Source organism: Mya arenaria, chromosome 8 (genome assembly GCF_026914265.1).
Source record: "Mya arenaria isolate MELC-2E11 chromosome 8, ASM2691426v1".
In the NCBI taxonomy this organism is placed as follows: domain Eukaryota; kingdom Metazoa; phylum Mollusca; class Bivalvia; order Myida; family Myidae; genus Mya; species Mya arenaria.
This window is the reverse complement of record NC_069129.1, coordinates 40,800,770-40,823,802: the sequence shown is the minus strand read 5'-3', so window position 1 is coordinate 40,823,802 and position 23,033 is coordinate 40,800,770. Positions and strand designations below refer to the sequence as shown.

Genomic DNA, 23,033 nt, shown 5'->3' with positions numbered 1-23,033 from the left:
ACTTTTGAAAAAAAAAGTTTTTGATTTTTGCGTCTATTAATATACTCTTTTTTGATCTCACCGTGTTTCCATCTTTTCAATGCGTCCTGTTCTGTGATCCAGGTTGGCCCCTTATTTCGGAGGTTGCCGACCGCCTTGTCTACACTCGCCTGTTTCCGGCTGCTCACCATCACAGCTGCCCCTTCCGTTGCCAGCCACTTCGCTACCAGTCGTATCAGCTCGGCCATCTCCGGCCATCTTCGAGGCAGTCAATTCTGTTCGATACTGGCCGAGGTGTTCCGATTGCTCCCCTATTGACAGACTTATTCGGGGAATTAAAACTGGTACTACAAGAAAAAGAGTTGATGCATAGCATCAACTCGGCGCAATGAAATAAGAAGAAAAACGTGCATGTAGATAACCAAAAAAGGTTATTATTTCAATGATGACATTTTGCGTATACATATGTTCGAAGCACATCATGGTTGATACTATTGTTACAATAGCTTAAGCCCGGAATTGTAGATATTCTAGTTTTCCCAAACTTATCCTCCGGCACAAACTTAATTATACCAAAAATATACACACGTTACTACGGAAACAATAAGAGTCATTGGTCTAATACATGATTTATAATAGCATGAAATTCAGTTTTTATTTGAACCGGCATGGGAAAACCAGTTATGTGTATTCCGGGCTTTATACATTTTTGTTTTGTTTTTGTGAACACATTTTACTCTTATGAGTAAATAGAACGGGGGTGAAAACTACTATACATTAAGAGGGAATTAAAGAGTATAGAATTATTTTTTTGAAGTTCATTATTTCTAATAACATTTTCAAAACTAACAATTAAGCTGAATGTTATTTTTTCATTTCTAAACGCGACTGCACGATGATGAAAACACGATAGTACGATGATGAAAACGCGACTGCACGATGATGAAAACAAGACAGTACGATGATGAAAATGCGATAGTACGATGAAGAAAACACGACAGTACGATGATGAAAACACGATAGTACGATGATGAAAACACGATAGTACGATGATGAAAACGCGACTGCACGATGATGAAAACACGACAGTACGATGGTGAAAATGCGATAGTACAATGATGAAAACACGACAGTACGATGATGAAAACACGATAGTACGATGATGAAAACGCGATAGTGAAAACGCGATAGTACGATGATGAAACACGGCACTACGATGATGAAAACGCGAAAGTACGATGATGAAAACTCGATAATACGATGATGAAAACACGATAGTACGATGATGAAAACGCGATAGATTATAATGAAAACGTTACAGTACGATACTACGATGTTGAAAACGCGAAATCACGAAACCACGATGATGAAAACGTGACAGTACGATGGTGAAAACACAATTGTTTATCGCATTATCATGATCGTACTGTCGTATAATCGCGTTTTCGTTATCGTGATGTCGCGTTTTCATCATCGTTCTATCGAGTATCGCGTTTCAGATTAACGCATTCAAAATCAATGGCCCTAACGGCATTCCGTAATATGAGGGTGCCAAACGTGTTTTTTTCATTCCTGTTTTTTCTCTCGATTAAGAATGACCGTAATTTAAGAAATAATTATTTAGACGTCTGCATCATTACGCCGTTTGGACACATTGCATTTCTATTTTTTTGTCAAGTGACACGTATGGTTAAAGTAATCAGTTAATTTGTGTACTTGAAACCGTGTTTATATGACCTACATGTATATATGTGTAATGGTATTTGTCCTTATGCTATCTGCCTCGGATCGAGTTGCGTACGTTATAGGTCACAATAGGTTCTACAGCGGTTTATTCCCGACAGCCAGGAGTTGTATTCAATAAGCAATTTAAATTAAACTTAAATCAAGATTAGAAACAAAGTGTTTTGATTGGTCTGTGTATCTAGCTGACCAACAGGCTGAATGGAATCACTAAGGCATGTCTAAGGATAAGGATAAGATCAGTATTGAATACTGGCCAAGGATTTTCGCACTCAAGTGCATCATTACTAATACTCGAGTGCTTCATTACGTATAATTAAGTGCATCATAACGTATATTCGAGTGCATTATTACGTATACTCGAGTGCATTATGATGTATAATCGAGTGCATCATTTCGTATACTCGAGTGCTTCATTACGTATACTCGAGTGCATTATTACGTATACTCTAGTGCATCATTGCGTATTTTGATGTGCATTATTACGTATACTCGAGTGCATCATTACATATACTCAAGTGCATCATTACGTATATTCGAGTACATTATTACGTATACTCGGGTGCTTCATTACGTATAATCGAAAGCATCATTACGTATTATCGAGAGCATCATTACGTATACTCGAAAGCATCATTTCCTATATTCGAGTGCATCATTACGTATTATCGAGAGCATCATTACGTAAACTCGAATGCATCATTTCCTATACTTGAGTGCATCATTACGTATTATCGAGAGCATCATTACGTATACTCGAATGCATCATTTCCTATATTCGAGTGCATCATTACGTATTATCGAGAGCATCATTACGTAAACTCGAATGCATCATTTCCTATACTTGAGTGCATTATTACGTATTATCGAGAGCATCATTACGGAAACACGAATGCATCATTATCTATATTGGAGTGCATCATTACGTATTATCGAGAGCATCATTACGTAAACTCGAATGCATCATTTCCTATAATTGAGTGCATTATTACGTATTATCGAGAGCATCATTACGGAAACACGAATGCATCATTTCCTATATTGGAGTGCATCATTACGTATACTCAAGTGCATAATATCGTACATTATACTGCATCATTACGTAAAATCGAGTACATCATCACGTAAACTCGGGTGCATCATTATCTGTACTCGGGTACATCATTTCGTATTTCTAGTGCATCATTATGTATACTCAAGTGCATCATTATGTATACTCGAGTGCATCATTACGTTTACTCGAATGCATCATTACCTGTACTCGAGTACATCATTACGTATTTTCGAGTGCATCATTACGTATACTCGAGTGCATCATGACGTATTATCGAGAGCATCATTACGTATACTCGAGTGCATCATGGCGTCTTATCGAGAGCATCATTACGTATACTCGAATCCATCGTTTCCTATATTCTAGTGCCTCATTACGTAAAATCGAGTACATCATCACGCTTACTCGGGTGTATCATTATCTCTACTCGAGTACATCATTACGTATTTTCGAGTGCATCATTACGTATACTCGAGTGCATCATTAAGAATACTCGAGTGCATAATTACGTACACTCGAGTGCATCATTACCTGTACTCGAGAACATCATTACGTATTTTCGAGTGCATCATTACATATACTCGAGTGCATTATTTTGTTTACTCAAGTACATCATTACTTATACTCGAGTGCATCATTACGTATACTCGAGTGCATTATTACGTATATATGAGTCCATCATTACGTATATTCGAGTTAATCATTACGTATACGCGAGTACATCGTTGCGTATAATCGAGTGCATCGTTACGTATACTTGATACATAGACAATGTAACATGAATTGTAACCTCTTTCGTGGGCGGCGCTGGTCAAAGTAGGTGCTCATACACAGCGTTCGGGAGGGGCCGATAACGATAATGATACAAATGGTTGCGGGCTGATGGAAATCAACTAATTAAGCCTTAATGGGTGTTATTTTTTACATCTAACGTGGGTTAATGCATCTAAATGTCTTTTGATTAATTCCAATGTGAAAACAGAAATAAGCTTTTATAATCGTTCATCTGTCAGGAACAACAACAAACCTTCATTATGAAACTCGATATCATACATTCCAATTGAAACAGGATTAGATCGCCCCCTGCTGCTTATTAACAAAATTTGTGTTTCACAACCAAAGGAAGAAATACCCTAATGTGCAACATTTCAAACCGTATGAATAGCTTGTACAAATCAGTGTAGCATTTTCTGGATTTATAAACAAAATTTAAAAGAAATTTACGGACAAGTAACATGTTTTTAACTTTAATTACCCTACCCCCATTTCAGAATTATTGATCAAAACAATACATATAACTCTAATGATAAGAACAATCCTTTATTTCCTTTATTTTTCAACATTTTGGTAGTGATATGGTATTGGAGTAACAAAAGGTAATATTCTCTCAGATATGATACCGTATTACAATTTTAACATAATATTTTGACCGCGTAAGATTAGAACATCAAAGTTTTGAACCAAAATCAACAATTTCTAGAAATGTTTATGGCAATTTTTTATTTATTATTATCTTAAACCTTTTGGGAACATAATGCACAAACACTTACAAGTTTTACCGTCTCTGTTTAAAATAATTGAAATTCCCAACCATCTATTTCACCCGGGTTGCAAGTGATGAAAATTTCAAAGAAGCTAATATGTATGTGTTCTAAAGTATTGAAATACTTTTTAATGAAAATGCAATATAGACTTAGCTAATGAAATAATAAACAGAAAAAGTGCTTCTGGGTGTACGTTGAAACCCTCAAAAGGTCTGTAGACCTGCGCGTAACAACACTTTAAAATTGAAGAGTTTCAAGTGGAGGTTGTCATTGGTTATCATGGACATTGTAAAACAAATGATTTAATTCCCAAGTACAAAACGAAATGTTTAAACAAATATATGGCTTTACGTGACGCACTGCTGTCGTATAACCATTTATATTGTGTAAGTACATACAAAGAATGTTTTACTTTTCTGGTGATGTATGTCTTTTTCCTTATTTTTATCATACTAACAACGTATAATAATTTCCGTATCACCTGATTCAAATCAATTACGGCTGACAGCAGATTTACTGAAATTAACGTTTTGGCAAATTTAAAGTATGCTTTCTGTCTTCTTATTGGACAAACAAATAATATGTTATGTTGACCACGTATAACAGTTGAAAAACGCCACAGTTTACTGCCCCGTTGAAAAACGTCACAGTGTACGGCCCCGTTGAAGAACGTCACAGTGTACGGCCCCGTTGAAGAACGTCACAGTAAACGGCCCCTTTGAAGAACATCAGCGTGTACGGCCCCGTTGAAAAATGTCACAGTGTATGACGCTGTTGAAAAACGCCACAGTGTACGGCCCGTTTGAAGAACATCAGATTGTACGGCCCGTTTGAAGAACGTCAGAATGTTCGGCCTCGTTCAAGAACGTAAGCGTCTACGACCCCTTTGAAGAACGTCAGAGTGTGCGGCCCCGTTGAAGAACCTAACAGTGTACGGCCCCGTTGTATAACGTAAGCGTGTACGGCCCCGTTGAAGAACGTCACAAAGTACGGCCCCTTTGAAGAACGTCATAGTGAACGGTCTCGTTAAAGAACGTCACAGTGTACGGCCCCGTTGAAGAACGTCACAGTGTACAGCCCTGTTGAAGAACGTCACAGTGAACGGCCCCGTTGAAGAACGTCACAGTGTAAGGCCCCGCTGAAGAACGTCACAGTGTACGGCACCGTTGAAGAACGTCACAGTGTCCGGCCCGTTGAAGAACGTCACAGTGTACGACCCCGTTGAAGAACGTCACAGTGTACGGCTCCGTTGAAGAACGTCACAGTGTATGGCACCGTTGAAAAACGTCACCGTGAACGGCCCTGTTGAATAACGTCACAGTGTACGGCCCCCTTGAAGAACGTCACAGTGTACGGCCCCGTTGAAGAACGTCACAGTGTACGGCCCGTTGAAGAACGTCACAGTGTACGGCCTCGTTGAATAATGTCACAGTGTACGGCCCGTTGAATAACGCCAGAGTGCACGGTCCTGTTGAAGAACGTCACAGTGTACGGCCCCGTTGAAGAACGTCACAGTGTACGGCTCCGTTGAAGAACGTCACAGTGTACGGCCCCGTTGAAGAACGTCACAGTGTACGGCCCGTTGAAGAACGTCACAGTGTACGGCCCCGTTGAAGAACGTCACAGTGTACGGCCCCGTTGAAGAACGTCACAGTGTACGGCCCGTTGAAGAACGTCACAGTGTACGGCCCCGTTGAAGAACGGCACAGTGAACGGCCCCTTTGAAGAACATCAGCGTGTACGGCCCCGTTGAAAAACGTCACAGTGTAAGACGCCGTTGAAAAACGTCAGAGTGTGCAGAACGTCAGAGTGTACGGCCAGTTTGAAGAACGTCAGAATGTTCGGCCTCGTTGAAGAACGTAAGCGTTTACGGCCCCTTTGAAGAACGTCAGATTGTGCGGCCACGTTGAAGAACCTAACAGTGTACGGCCCCGTTGAAGAACGTAAGCGTGTACGGCCCCGTTGAAAAACGTCACAGTGTACGGCCCTTTTGAATAACGTCATAGTGAACGGCCCCGTTGAAGAACGTCACAGTGTAAGGCCCCGCTGAAGAACGTCACAGTGTACGGCCCCGTTGAAGAACGTCACAGTGTACGGCCCCGTTGAAGAACGTCACAGTATACAGCCCTGTTGAAGAACGTCACAGTGAACGGCCCCGTTGAAGAACGTCACAGTGTAAGGCCCCGCTGAAAAACGACACAGTGTACGGCCCCGTTGAAGAACGTCACAGTGTCCGGCCCGTTGAAGAACGTCACAGTGTATGACCCCGTTGAAGAACGTCACATTGTTTGGCCTTGTTGAAGAACGTCACAGTGTACGGCCCCGTTGAAGAACGTCACAGTGTACGGTCCGTTGAGAAACGTCACAGTGTACCGCCCCGTTGAATAACGTCGCAGTGTACTTCCCTGTTGAATAACGTCACAGTGTACCGCCCCGTTGAAGAACGTCACAGTGTACGGCCCCGTTGAAAAACGTCACAGTGTATGGCCCGTTGAAGAACGTCACAGTGTTCGGCCCCGTTGAAGAACGTCACAGTGTACTTCCCTGTTGAATTACGTCACAGTGTACGGCCCCGTTGAAAAACGTCACAGTGTACGGCCCCGTTGAAGAAAGTCACAGTGTACGGCCACGTTGTAGAATGTCACAGTGTACGGCCCCGTTGAATAACGTCACAGTGTACTGCCCGTTGAATAACGTCACAGTGCACGGTCCCGTTGAAGAATGTCACAGTGTACGGCCCCGTTGAAAAACGTCACAGTGTACGGCTCCGTTGAAGAACGTCACAGTGTACGGCACCGTTGAAGAACGTCACAGTGTACGGCCCCGTTGAAGAACGTCACAGTGTAAGGCCCCACTGAAGGGGTCAAATGATTTATCATTAACTATTAATTATTGCGGTTTAAGAGCACCAGACCTTAAAAACTATGTAAAGGTAAGGCAATACAGACAGATTCGGCGACTGGACGTGTTCCACCAGTCTGTTAAAGTTGAACAGTGTTAACAACTGTCATTAAATGTCTTGCAAAAGTAGTTAATATATAATGTTCAGAAAGCATTTGTTTCGATGTAGATGTCTGGATGAGCAGTTTAAACAAATGTTCTTAAAACTTCAAAAATAGTTCATGTTATCGTAATGAGAGTAATATCTTATGATAGGATATCAATGGTATCTGATAACATTGGTGTTCTTAACGACTCTGTACCCGTTACCTACTTGTCTACAAGATTTGACGATCAACTAAAACCGAGGTAAACATTTATGTTTTCATTTTATTATATATTAATTGTAGAACTACCGACATGCAAACTTTGCTTTAATGATAGCAAACAATTCTAACACATGAATTGTTATCTAAATGAAACATGAGAACTTCGAACGCTACTTTGTTTTTAAAAGTTCAAAATATTCAAACATTGTACGGTTTTTCAATGAAAGAGCCGTTATTTTATTTCATGTTTTAATTATGGCCTTTTAGCGACTTGCGTTCCATGCTTGATAACGACGTTAAGATTGTACATGTTTATCTGTATCAATACCGCAAGAAAAAAACAATCAATTATTAAGTTATTTTGTTAGTCCTTTTTCACAGATGGAGGTCTCTGGAAAGATACGTGACCCTGGCCTTGGCAAGTGCTCCGTAGACACAACTGTTTACTGTCAGCCATGTGACGAAGGCGGGTTCCGCGCTGTAGCCCGAGGCTTCTGTCAGACCTGCGAAGAGTACATGTGTGATCCCTGTATCGAGGCCCATAAGAGATTTAAGGTGTCCAGGAACCACATTATGTTGTCCAAAGACAAGATGCCGTCCTTCTACCCATCCTCCAAGAAGTCAGACATCGGCGAAACTGAATACTGTAAAACCCATCCTAAGGAGATGATCAAGTTTTACTGCCCGACCCATTGCGACCTTGGCTGTGGTGACTGTGTCGTACTTAATCATCGCAGCTGTGAAGTCGATTACATCGCTGATGTGGCTCAAGATTTTGTCATTGGAAATGAATTCAGAGAGCTGGGACCATCGATTAAACGAACTGAAGATCTTCTATCTGGGTCTATAAGTAATGTCGATGAGCTTTTGGACGAGGTCGAAAACCAGTCTAAGCATGAGATCGCCAGATTGAGGAAATTCCGAGCAGAAATCAACACCTACCTGGACCGCCACGAGAAGGAGTTGCTCGACAACATCCGGAAAGTGGAGATCGATGATGAAAACGTGTTGAATGCCTTAAAGAGTGACTGTGAGTCGGCGAAATCGGGTCTTGAGGCCATGAGGGCGGAATTATCGTCTGGTGACATCTCGGTGAACCAGAGGTACGTGGCGGCGAGGCGAGCCGAGAAGGACATACGGAATACTCTGGATAAGAAAGAGCAAATAAGTGGTCTGATAAAGGCCCGAAAGTATCGGTTTATTCAGGACGAGGACACGGAACGTCTTCTGGGATCGAACATGGGCCTGGGAACACTGGACGTTGCGGGAGAGTTTCGTAAGGATAATAATTATGTACACCATTTTATCCTAAATATGACGCTGTCGATACATAATTTTTAAAGCCTAGATAATCTCCAGATAGCATAGCCTTAGCGTCGTCTACGGTGTTCATGGTCAAAGTTGTCCCACTAAGGCGACTTTAAATTAAATTGCAAGATTTTGATCGTTCACCAGGGGTGTGATGCTATGCGTAGATTTATTATGATCAAACCTCTGATGAAAAAGAATGGAACTGTCCGGGAACAACGTTTATTCATACCTAAGGTGTAGCTAAGGTGTCGATTTATAACATTGACACGTAAAAAGGAGAATTGTTACGACCGTATTCATGGTTCGTCTTAACACATGTATACATGCTCCTATGCAATAAAAAAGACCATGCACACATATTCAACGGTGATATAGACACCTTAAAATATTAATGAACAAATGTCTACCCTTATCCCGCCCTTATTTAAAAAAAATGAAACGCAAATAGCAATTAATTTATATTCGTCTTAGCTGTATCTAAAATTATGAAACACAAACAACAAGTCTGCAAGTCGGTTGTTGCCGGTAAATATGTTAACAAACAGTATTCAGGGGCGGTTACAAGATTTAACGATAGAGGGGGCGTTACTTAGTGGCGTAACCTTTTGACTTGCGATCCTTCCTCCAAACCGAAAAGGATTCGGTTTAAAGCGTTGGCAGTGGGGTTCGGGTATTCCCCGACGAAAATCTGGACAATTTCTATTCCGAAATGGTGCATTTTTATCATTAGGAGGGTAAAAACTAAGAAAGTGAAAGCTGGAACCTTACAACAAATGTTCATTTTTGCTCAAATATTGTCTTTAAAAGCTGCGCTCTCACAGGTTGACCCTTTTGACTATTTTTTTCTTAAATTGAGCCATTTTTTGCGTAAATATATGGAAACCAGTAAAACAAAACTAAGTTAGCAGTTTTTCATATTAACGTTTGGAAATTAATGATTTATAGCTAAAGAGTTACTTACGTTTTATGAAAAATAATTATTATTTTGGCGGTGTGCTATATTATTGAGATCTCTTCCATTGTGAGTTATCCAATATGACTGATTTAAAGGCATTGCCACCAAAATTAACTAGATTCTGAGACAAAAACTTAAATAGCTTTTAAGCTGCACTCTCACAGATTAACCATTTTGACAACTTGATATTATTTTTTTTGTCTTGAAAGATCCAATTATTGCGTAAATATATGAAAATCAGTGATATAAGACTGCTGACAAAAGATCGCAGCGCAGTTTTTATATTTACGTTTATAAATTAATGATTTATGATCATAAAATGAAAACCTGTGATCTGATACTTTGTCAGCAATCTTATATTACTTGTCCCCATGCACTTTCTCAAAATTGGCTCGTTCCAAGACAAAAACATAAAAATATTATTTTTTCCAAAACGTTTAATCTGTGAGAGTGCAGCTTTAAAACCACCCATTTCAAAATCGTTACTAACGAGTTTTAGCGATTCATTGTTGCGTGATTGACACTTTATATTTACGTTCTTGCACTAAAACAAATATTTATTCACCACAATATCTTTAACGGTTTTGACAAGATTCTTTTATTTTAAATGATCATATTTTAAGATAGCTCCGTACACTTACAGGCGGCACGTTGACAGGACCAATCATGTTTGCCACGCCCCTCCCCCCTAAAAATCAAGACCAAAAATACTTGGAACATGATTATGATAATAAAACCTTATTATCACACAAATATTCCACGTCGAAAAAGATCCAAATATATTATTATATAATTCATATCAACTCTTGTTTGTCTGTCTGTAATGATAGTCATTATTTGGGTTTTTTCGTGCAATTTTTGGTTGATATTTAGGTTTTTGAGAGTAATGATCATGTACCAATCATTTTTGTTATTGACCATTGTTTTTGTGCAGGGTGTGGCAAAAATACTGCGTCTTGTCATCGTTACTGTCGCCCGTGGGTACGTCCGGAGATTCTACTATCAAGGCGTGGGTCTTCTATTACTAATAAAACGACCTTTTATCGTCTGACCTAGAAATATCAACTATTTTCTTCACCGACCGATCGACACACACTTCGCTTTTCCTTGGGCAAGTTTGATTAAAGTAGTAGTAATCTCAAAAAATCTTAAAGTGACACTCTTATTCAAAATTAAAACATTCACATGTATAACAAACATCAGATTTTGGATGATAAACCTTTAACTTCTTACTAAATAATGCATTTTTGGAAATGTAAGTTACTGATAACAAGATTGTAACCGTCTATTTGATAGCTGAAAACGCATAAATGATAAATGACTGGTGGATGCTAAAATATTTACTGTTATCTACTATCTGTGATAAGGTAGAAATATCGTGTTTTTTGCACCTTTCTCTCAAAAAAAATCTGTATCCTTCATATAAATAATTGTTTTCGACATTTGCTCATCCTTCTTATATATTAAACATTGGTATTAATTGTGGTAAATCGTATTTGGGACAAAGAGTGCATCTTTATAAATGTCACAAAACGAAACAATTTATATATATATTTTTATTTTTAAAAGTGGCTTACGTTTAATTCACACATATATGTAACAAAATAGCCAAACTTTACACTATGATAAGTTAAATTTACATTTGAGATCTTTCCTGATAAACCGTATTTTCACTACGATTTTAAGATAATTCCTTGCAGTGAATATTGTTTAAAAATGATCAAATATATGTGACATAATGCCTTTTGATGTGCTAGGTACATTGACACGAAAGTCGATAATATTTCTTTATAAAAGATCATTGCGGTTTTAAATAGAAATTACTGCCGATGACGTCTTAGATCCTGATCAGAATTTAATCTATAAGTGTTTTAATGTTTTATTGATCAAAATCTGCAAAAGTCAATTGTTGAAGTAAACATTTGTCTAACTAAAACCTCCTTACATAACCTATATTAAAATATTATGTTTATTTCCGGGTGTCTGTCTTGTTAACCTGAAGTATACTGAGTATTGAAGTTAGAGATTGCTAAATACAAGTTTAAATTATACCGTTGGCTTAATTATATATATATAAGATTAAAGGGAAACATGATATACATGTAGTCCTGTATTGTGTTTCAGTTCCAGTTCTTGACCTCTCTACTGTGACGTGGAAGAAGGGGACGGATATCAACGTTAAAACAACTCAGGACCTTGAAATCTGCTGTATCACGGGCTCCGCCCTACTCTCATCTGGTATCTTACTCCTGGCTGACGGGAATAACAAGAATGTCAAACTTGTAAACGTCCCCGCCCGCAGCGTCACCTCCCTCCTCAAGCTGCCTGTCAAGCCTTGGGAAGTGTGTGTGCTCCATGATGACCAGGCCGCTGTCACTCTCCCGATTAACTCCATGATTCAGCTGGTGTCTACAAAGCGAGGACAGTTGACGCGTGGAAAGGAAATAAAAGTATCATACGGGTGTAATGGTATTGCGTCTTACAACAATAGATTATACATTTCGTACACATCAAACCCGCGTATCGAAGTGATGACATTGGATGGTCATATTATAAGTACATTTCAAACAGATGATGGCAGAAAACTTTTCAAAACACCATATAACCTGACTGTGTCAGCTTCAATACCACCGACCCTGTACGTGTCTGACTACACTACCTACACCGTCCTCCAGCTGTCCCTGGACGGGAAGGTCCTGCATGAGTACCGGGACAAGCTGCTCAAATATCCCACGTCCCTGGTGGAGGTAGGTCCAGGTCAGCTGCTCGTGTGTGGGCAGAGCAATCAGAACGTGATGCTGCTGACGGAGAGGGGTGGCAAGATGAGGGAAATACTGGGACGGAAGGACGGACTGACCAATCCCTGCTCCGTGTCTTTTTGTCCTAACCCATGTGTCATAGTTGTTTGTGTGAGGAGTTGTCACTCACTACAGGTCTTTAATGCAAATTGACAGCTCTTCGTTATCAGTCGTGAATTTCGTTTGTTTCTATAAAAGAAACTTCTGTATATTCAATACTGTTTAAGCAATCAGTTTAATTAACGACATAAGCATACAGTATTGATTTATTATAAACGTGTTTTCATGATACAATTGAAAAACTATTGATGCTTAAATCCATGTATATATAATAAATGTTCAGCAAATTTGGCAGTTTTATTTATTAATAAATTGTATAAAGAATTAGTGAAAATATTGTTGTTCTGTTCAATACTTTTTCAATCGGAATTTGTTTTGGCTTTTTTTTTTTTTTTGAATGTTGAATAAATAGAACTATGATTTTACCTTCATTTTATATAGAATTATTCTACAAATTATTCTATAGACAGATGTATATTTTTCCTGGTTTTAAAGATAAAATTAGGTGTTTTATATAGTGTAATACCAAGATTTTGGATTAAAAAGGTTTAATTTCTCACTCAAAAATATATACTTTTTAAATATGTTTAACCTGACATCGCTGAAAGATATGACGGTTAACGTTAATGCGTGAAAGAATTTTGATTTCACTGTAAAAAAATATTTTAAATGTGAATTTCCCAAATGTTTTTTTTACCATTGAAATGAAGATGAAAAAAACGGCATGTCTTTATACTTTAAAAATTCGCAGAGGAACGAATTTTACAATAAGATATTTTGTCTGTTCACTGTCTGTATTGTTCAACTAGTTTTGTATCTTAACCTTTTACTATTACATTTATCAAAAAACTTTCAAAATTGTATTATCATGGATTAAATCAAAACTCCACCTAACGTGTGTGTACATGTATATACACTGCAGAAACATAAACACCTTTCTATGGTTTTGATTAAATGAATGTTAAATACTCGGTAATAAAAGAAAATGTTCAACTTTTATTTTTAAATATCGCTGATTTAACAACAGTAATCAGACCGCAATTTGGTGTAACAGTACTACTTTTATGCAGCATTTCTTGTCTCTCAAGCGTATCAAATATCCATTTGAAGTAGTGAAATTTCGACTGTATAGCGTTTATGACATCCCAATATATTTTTGCACGTGCAACCCGTGGGGAAGCTACATGTCAACCAAAACTTGTTTTGGTCACTTTCTATGTGCCCTTTATAAAGTTAAAATCATATCAGATTTCAAATCTGCGTTAGATTGAAGTGCCAAGACTAACTGAACATCATCTTATTCAAACATTGCTGAGGCTTGCTCGGGTGAAAGCTTAACTGACGTCAGTAGAACGTTTGGAAGCCACAGACAACAAATATATCGCCTTCAAGTAAGCGTTCAACAAACTAAAGTTGTCGAAGATCGTCCCAGATCAGACAGACCATGTGTAACAAACGCATGAACGGACCGTTTAATAACGTTCACGCAACTGCGTCGCTAGACTGGTATCCTGCGTAACTTTTGGAGAAAAGAGAACAAGGATACCAGTCTATGCGACGCCGTAATTTTCAAACGGCCCCTAGTACAGCATATGGTATCGGTATAAGTAAATTTACCGTTTTGCGACGTCCTTGACAAGCCAGCCAGCATTAAGAGTCAGGCGACAAAACGTTGGACAAAGTATCCTACACGCTATCAAGTGGCTAGCTTACAGTTCCTGAATAGAAATGACGTCAACGTCTTCTCTTAGCCGATGTAACATTAAATTTTGACCCCGTTGAAGATAGACCCTTATGTACTGATCATTTTTTAATGTTGAAAACTAACCACGACCGTCAATGAATGACCCTTTCACGCATGAGGTTTTGACCCTCGATGAAAACAGATCAATTGTAGGCAGTATGAATGGTAATCACCATTGCTAACATAATTGTAGTTTCCAGGGTTGTAACGGTTATAAATTTAAATGAGCATTACCTTACATATTCCGCATGGGGTAAATATTAATATATTGTTTGGTAAGCCAAGACCAATAACTGTGCTGATACTGATCAGCTCTAGACTTTAACAACTTGATAACTTATGATGCGTTTATACAACGAAACTTACCCTCGGGGGCAAATGTGTTCATATAAACGCAAATATCAACGGGGGTAAATCTACTGTGGCGGGAAAATTTGCTCCAATTCTCGAGTTGGAGTAAACTATGGATATTTCATGTCATGTTAATATCAAACGCGATAATTGGTTAGCCCCAGGAGTAATTTTGATTTTGGCAGGGTTCTACAGTCAAAAATTGTCAAATAAAAAAATAAGGGAAGGAAATTGTTATAAATACAACTTTATTTTTTCTTTATCTTTTGGCAATATTTTGGAAATATTTTTCAGCAGACTACACTGTTGAAGATGTTTTACTTATGTTTGGCAATCGGAACTTCTCCGCTATTATCAAGATATGGCCTCGGAAATAATACGGGTCGTAAGAAAATAGTCCATCATGGCCGACCAAGAAGATGTTCAAACAACCAAGAGATATGTTAGACCAAAGACAGAATGTGGAACGAACTTTTACGAGTTATTTGTGTGTAAGTGTTTTTTTATACTTAATATATCTTATTAAAATATAAAAATGTTTTTAAAAGAGCCCTAATGAGAAACTAAATGGACATGTCATTAATTTTTAGTGGGTGGGGTTAAGTCTTCTTCCATTTGACAGATTCTAAGATAGTAAATAATAATTTTTAAGCTCCAGTGATCAGTGGCAAAAATTAAGAACACAACTACTTTATTTGATTTTTTTGAAATAACAAGTAAGCCTGAATCTGACTTAACTTAGATTGATAAATGGTTAGACGTTCTTATCTCAGTGTATTTACATCTCATTTTTTTTTAAATTAAAATTTACATTCTTTTAACCAAGGATGTATGGTTTATATGTCCGTGAGTGTTGGTATCAAACAATTTACATTCTTTTAACCAAGGATGTATGGTTTATATGTCCATGAGTGTTGGTATCAAACAGCTTAATGTTATGACACAATTGAATGCCTGTTCACTAATATATATAGCCCTCTAAATAAATTAGATCTTCATTCTAGTGGTCTAGCAAAATAAGTTTGAACACATAAACCAGCACACATTTCTTTCAAGTTTATATTCTATGATATTCACCAGTGGTGGTGATGCAGTAACATTGAAAAATGCTGACACTTTTGCTGTGCCCGTGAATTGCCGCCATTTGAATTTTAATCTTATTGTCATTTTCAGAGAGCAGTATGGTACAAGTGGTGTGGCCGACTCTGAATTCCTGGCTTGTTCTAATACAAATTGGCAGATGAGGTAATGGTTATGCTATTTTTGAAATTCGGACAATAATTTTACAATCAAGTACCCTATTGGTTTAAGCCCAAATGTACCTGCATGTTTGTACAATTAATCAACAAGGAATGACAGTATTAACATATCAACATTGTAGTGAAATTTCAACATGATAACAATTTCATTTTACATAAATTCTTAAATTTAGTTCAGAGCAAAAAGCTGCTCTCTCACAGATTGACAGTTCTTCTTGGTCATTCCTCAAAGCTCTCAATTGATATCAAAGGAGTAATTAAATTAAATGTACACAAATATATGGCTTTAGTTTCAGCAATAGCGAAAAATTGTTTTCCAAACAACTGAAGTCTGTTCTATTATGTGTGACCTTATACAGTGAACTCGACAGTTCCGGGTCAGTAAAGAAATAAACGAAGCGTGTCTGTTGGAAAGGAAACAATAGAAAAATAAAACTACATAAATTGATGAACAAATACTTAAACTAGACTGTGATGCTATGAAACACTTGTGTTTCTTTGTTGAAATGATTCATCAGTGTCTGCCTGCGTGAACACTGAAGACGGTCCATTGATGCTGTCTATGTCCACTTCCCCTCAACATCTTCTCTGAAGAAAACTGTACGACAGGTCATATTCTCTAGAAGCTTTCCTAAGTGACATGGTATTTTTACACACATCAAACAATGCTTACACGTACGCGTTCAGACTTCCCCGGAGACATTCTCTTTCCCCTTTTGCATTTCTGGGAGATGACCTTTGTCTGCTTTACTTCTGGACTGAGTCTATGTGCAAAAGTCAACTTCCTCTTGGGACCCATGATTCTACCAAAATGATGCATTTTTTTAAAAATGTTTAAACAACGAAAAAAGGAAACTAGATACTATTTGCACTTGTTAGTCTTGTATGAGATTATGCATTTAAAATAACTACTGCATTCCATACAGTTAAACTCATTATGGCACGAATTAGTATGCACAACGATTGAAATTGTATAAATTAGCAATTTTTAACAGTGGTGTATCATCACAAACAATAAATCAATAGTAAACAGCTGTCAAAACCTATTTTGCAATGCGTTTACAATTTTGAGAAAGTTCCTGATGCTGACCCGAAACTGTCACAGGCTAGCTAGGTCAAGGTATTTGCTGCATTTGTCAAAACAAGTTTGACGATGCTAATTAAATTTATGACTCTTATTTAAAAGGAAATTAACTAAATAATAACATGTAAATTATACCTGGATTCCTTAAATTACCAGTACAAACATCGTTTTTTGTTGCCCCTTGTTAACAAATATATCGCGCATACGGTTTATTTTTGGAACGCTCCAGTCACGCGTTTCGTGATGACGACTTCCGGTTTCAAATGACAACATCCGAAATTAAAGTGCAAATAACGAACTGATTGGGAAATATAACTATATATTCAAATGATAAAAATCCTGTATTGTTTTTGAATTATAAACATTTTGTTCTCGATATGACCCGGAACTGTCGATGACCCGGAACTGTCGAGTTCACTGTATGACTAAATAGAAAGAATTTATACCAAATTTTCAAACTTGCATATGAAAGACTGTGATCTGATATTATGTCAGCAGTCTAATATCACTGGTTTCTATACATGTGCACAATAATTGCCAATTGGCTCGTTAAAAGACAAAAATAAAAAGGTGTCAGAACAGTAAATCTGTGAGGATGCAGCTTTAAATTGGTGTGACACTTAGTTTTTTGTGAATACTTTTATGTTGTTGAACAGGCTTTTAAAATAATTGATCTGAAAATATATCGTATTTTATGATTTCTATTTCAGGCACTGAAATCCGAATGTAATAAAAAATGCCATTGTACTGAGAATTGACCGGCAATGCATGGAAATCATCTAACACAACTGCAACGCCTACCATGGGAAAATGAGTGCAAGATGGAAACAAAGCGTTCAGTGGAACATCTTGTCATCTCAAATATTTGATGACTTACATACTGATGTTAAGTTGCAGATAAAAGTCATCTGTTGGCCCGTGATTATTAGATACATCCGGACACATATTTTATCACTGTGGAACTTTTTTTTAACAATGGAAAGTGCATATATATATATATATTAAACTGTGTGGTAAAGGATCTATCTACGCTTAAAGAGGTTTTCCTATATGAAGATATGAAGGAGGGAAGATAGCTACAAAAACAGAAACAGATGGCATTGGCAAACCAAATAAAGGAGAACTATTCTGTTCAGTTCAATTTTCAGACTTAAGAAAATCCTTAAATAGGGCACATCCTTGCAAATGCCATGTTGTAAACTGGGCTCTTTAAAATGTGAAAAGGTGAAAGTGGTCTAGAGGATTAGCCTCAAATCCAATGTTGTTTGTTCAAGCCCCTCCAGGATACTTTCTCATGACCTCAGGAAAAGGATGTTCGTACTTGTTTCTACTTAGGCAACAGACAGTGATTTTGTAAGCTACCAGCTTGCATATCAATCTGATTAGGCATAAAATAAGATACTAGCTGACTTGCAAACAGTTTTTCCATATGTGTTGATTTGATTTTCAATCTGTTGGAATGTTTATAAAAATTGATTGAATTCCTTTATTAAGTTAAATTTAACGAACACATAACATGACTTGTGATTTTACAGATGCATGGTTATTTCATTGTTTTTTTGGGTTTATTTTTTAAAAAGGATGTAATAAAAGTTATTCTGAATGTCCTTGTTTTTGTTTGAAGAACATGTGTTGATGTTTTGGCATAGCAAAGTAATATCATCATCATCATTGTTGTGTGCAAATAAAACATTCAAAACAATGTAATAAAAACCAAACCGTCAAGCCAAGTACTCAAAGAGGCACAACGATATTGGTAAAGATACTGGTAATACATTTAGACAAATAAAATGCATAGAAAGATCTATAATGCTGACACATGGTAATGCTTTAGTCCTCTTATTGTGTGTTTATGGTAGGACTGAGACATACAGTATTTTTTTATAATGAAGACTTAAATTTGTATGGCATATTAAAACCATATATGGGGATTAAACACCAGAAAGATGTGAAGTCTCCCAAAATACTCAATGCACTTAAAAGGTCTTTGCACAGAAATGGAGGTAAAAATGGGAGCAAAACCTAAATTATCATTAATTTTACATTGAATTGCATACAGATGGCTCGACTGTTATTGCTTGACTAATATTGAAAATAAATTTAAGGGACATGTTGATCAAAACTGAAAGTTACTGTAATTATACTTGTTTGCATTTTATTGAGTTGGACATTAAAAAGAGTCATAGCGTGAAAAGTGATCTAAAGGCTAATTATTCAAAATACATTAAGTATTATTGAAAAAAGGTCCGGTATACATTGCTGAAAGCTTAGTAACCTGGCTAAATATTTTGTTTTAGGCTTTTATTTACAAAAATGAATAATTTTCAATTGAGTATCTTATCAGTTATTGTTTTGGTGTTGTTGTGTTTAATTAAAAATGACATTTTACTCAAAGATATAAAGACTTATAATTATTGATTAAGACATATAATGTGTAAGGAAATATTAATGAGTGGGTTTATCTACAGCCTATGAGGAAAAGTGAAGCATGATCTGCCGTGAACAAATACTATTTGAAGACAAGTTCTGCCAACTTAGCTAACTCAACGTTTTGGCCCCAATCCCATGAACGTTGTACTGGTACTCTACCAATTGAGCTAACTGCGTGGCCAGTCACCGCCCACCCCTACCCCACAGAACAGTTTACAACAAAAAACATTGATTTTGCAGCCCAAACCCAATAATACTGAAGTAAAGGCATGCGTGGCTATCAGCTGATAAAGCTTACTTGATGCCAAGCTCACACCCACCCTACCACAACCCACAAAACTCTGCACAATGCAATCAACGATTTTACAGAATAGCTATGTTGCTTTAATGGCAAGGAAAGCTGAATTATGTGTGAATAATAACACAAGCAAAGTATGACTTAAAACTTACATTTCATAGGGTAACCGTACGACTGTTGAGAAAATGCTGAGATTTAGTCCATGCATGCATTTAATCCGATGTAATGATTCATGCATGCCATGAACCATATGATCATTTCAATTACTGTCAAGTACTTTTTCTGTGTGTTCACGATTTTTCTAGAGGAAACAGAGTGCTTCAGGTATAAGAAAACATCTAAGTATTCAAAAAACGAACATTCTTTGATGTTACAATAAATATTTTCTCTTAAGAAAGCACATTTAATTTAACACAATCCATGTCCTTGTTGTTACAATGGGCCTTCTTTACGCGGATTGAAAACGGTTAATCGCCGGCGGCCGCATCGCACTTTCGTATATCCTAACTACCATTTACGAAGTCTATCTCGAAGCTTGCCAGAGATGGCCGAGTTGTTACGATTGTATGTTTGGCTATTTGATCTTTCTTTGAGAATTTTATGCTATCAAAATGGAGTGCTATTTACTTTCAAATAATTAAATCAAAATCCACCCAATCCTATTCTAGCTTCTACTTTTGATGATGCCGACATTGTCTTTATTCGTTTTTATCTGTTAGAATGAAAGTAAATAAATACGTACAATTTAAAAACAAATCTGACAGTATAATTTTTTTAAAGACACACATTTCTTTATTATTTTCCTTAAATTATAGTTACAAAATATCACGTGGGAGTTGTATTAAACTAATACTTTAGCAAATTTAGCTTCATCAATACGACTAAAATACTTTTTTAATACTATTGGCACAACATATAAACATAGTACTAGTGTATGTCAAAATTGTTGTCGACGGTTTACACAATTTTAAATTTATCTTCATTTATTACGACAATTTAACCTTCTATATGCAATTGCAACATTCAAATTATGATAAAAATCCTCATTACTTTTAAATGAAAACACGATCGCAATTATATCTGTGTAAGGTCTAAATAGCATCCAGTAGCGGAGGTATGCGGGGTGTAAGGGGATGGCAGTGGGGGGAGGTGTTTTTTACTAAATAAGACACTGCAGGGGTCACAGGTTCGATTACGCGCCTCACCCCGTAAATACCTTCCGAAAGGAACGTTAAATAGGGTTATCATGTGACAATTATTTACCCTAGTATACGTGTTCATGAAATCCCTGAAAATTTCAGTAATTTCGCGAAATTACTGTTTTCACTCAGGGATTTCATGAAATCCCTGAAAATTCCATTAATTTCGTGAAATCCCTAAAAAATGTAGTCATGGATTTCATGAAATCCCTGAAGGAAATAAGCAGACAATACATCTGGTGATTTTTTATTTATTTATACATTTGAATAATCAGGTATACATTTCAGGTATAGTTTTTTGCGTAGTTCAACCAAACTGCAAACGAATAACTCGGTCAATATTTTCGCCAAAATTACAAACTGCAAATCAGAGAGAAAACAGTAAAACTCATCAATTTACCGGCATCTAATTTATTGACAATTAAACCCTCAAGGAAAGCACTTTGATGATTGTGTTTAAAAAAGGCACCAGTGCAATGCAGTAACTGATTAATGCGGGATATTTCCCATTGTATATTGGGCATATCTATCAACAGTTTATTTGTTGCAGCATGTGAGGCTGGAATGACATCTTGAGTTACACTTCAGCTTTGCTTTAAAACATTTGCATCTGTTGGACTGGCACTTTTTTGGACCGTTGCAGTTGCACTTGGTAAAACCTTGCCCACCAGATGAAGATTCCGCAATAACAGCAGAAAGAAGTGACGTTACATTCTCCTGACTGACATCAGCTTCTGTCAGTAATCGCTGAGGACACAAATCAAACTGGTTCCTGGAGTATTGTCCCTTTAAAACACCCGCCTTTACAGCAATCTTGTACTGGTCAGTGTCGACGTCTCTGTTGACGATGACACCAAGAATGTTACGAGGATCCCCTCTGCCACGATCTACTGCCGGTATAGGAACAGCCACATTGTCCCCAGGCACACCGGTTTTGAGATCCACACGGCTGCGTTTCACCATCCTCTCTGCCTGAGATAGTAGTGCTGTATAGGCTTCAGCTCTACGCTTCCTGATCTGGATAGTGTGGTCTTCCAAGATTGGTGTGGTGGTGACTGATGGCTGAGTTTGGCTGCTTAAGTCGGCTGGTATACTGTCAGTTTCATGTGGAGATGTTGGGCTGCTTGAGGAGGCTGGTATGCTGTCAGTTTCATGAGAAGAAGCTGGGCTGTTTGATGAGGCTGTGATGCTGTCAGTTTCATGAGAAGGAGTTGTGCTGCTTGAGATGACTTGTATGATGTCAGCTTCTTGTGTATGAGGTGTGCTACACGAGAAAGCAGCCAGAAGATCATCCTCACTCTCCATCCTGTAGATCACTTCTGTGGGTAGTGCTGAAGAGGTTAAGCCCACTCGAGCTTCACACCCAAACATGGCCGAGTATGGTGAACACTTAATCCCCGAGTGATGTGCTGAGTTCTTCTGGAATTGTACAGACTTGATGCCTGTAGCCCAGTCCTGTGTTTCATTGTCTGCCATCCATGCCACTAACATGTCCTTGATGTCTCCATTTGCACGTTCTACAGAACCTTGGCTTTGTGGATGACGGGGTTTGCCATGTACAAGCTTAAGGGTTGGCCACACCTCCTTCAGCTCTGTGATCACATGGGATGTAAACTCTGAACCATGGTCACTCTGGAGAATGACAGGAGCTGGAAGGCAACCTCTGAGGCACGCTTGGTGGTGAGTGGTCGGATGACACAAAATTTGGTCAGGTGGTCCTGGTAAACCATGATCCACTTGTAGTTGGAGTGTGCCATAGCCTGCATGTCTATTAAATCAACCTGGCCTCTACATGCAAACTCCTTGGTCAGAATAGGTCGCACCACTACACCCTTGGTCATTGGACGCTTCCTCTTTTTCTGACACTCCGCACAAAGTGACTTGAAGTGCTCTAGAGCCTTGGTAGTGATGTTCGCATATTTTCGTTGTAGTTCCTTGATCATGCGATCACGACCACCATGACCAGTAGCAATGTGGGCACGCTTGATAACATCAAATGTGTCCTCAAAAGTAAC

General features: G+C 37.8%; 2 protein-coding genes across 2 annotated transcripts; one reads left to right on the top strand and one right to left on the bottom strand.

The window, feature by feature from the left end:
* Window positions 1-7,910: 7,910 nt before the first annotated feature.
* LOC128244189 (protein wech-like) lies at window positions 7,911-12,746 on the top strand. Its single transcript, XM_052962205.1, has 2 exons — window positions 7,911-8,805; window positions 11,920-12,746. Exons 1-2 carry the CDS (start codon window positions 7,911-7,913, stop codon window positions 12,744-12,746), a joined length of 1,722 nt encoding a protein of 573 aa, XP_052818165.1.
* An 8,809-nt stretch (window positions 12,747-21,555) lies between these two features.
* On the bottom strand, window positions 21,556-22,494 carry LOC128244188 (uncharacterized). Its single transcript, XM_052962204.1, has one exon. It carries the CDS (start codon window positions 22,492-22,494, stop codon window positions 21,556-21,558), a length of 939 nt encoding a protein of 312 aa, XP_052818164.1.
* Between the last annotated feature and the right edge of the window lie 539 nt (window positions 22,495-23,033).

Bases quoted from the DNA above. Each gene is read 5' to 3' on its own strand.
- LOC128244189 (XM_052962205.1), top strand. From the start codon at position 7,911: ATGGAGGTCTCTGGAAAGATACGTGACCCTGGCCTTGGCAAGTGCTCC. The intron at 8,806-11,919 runs GTAAGGATAATA...ATTGTGTTTCAG, and splicing joins GGACGTTGCGGGAGAGTTTC to TTCCAGTTCTTGACCTCTCT.
- LOC128244188 (XM_052962204.1), bottom strand. From the start codon at position 22,494: ATGGCAGACAATGAAACACAGGACTGGGCTACAGGCATCAAGTCTGTA.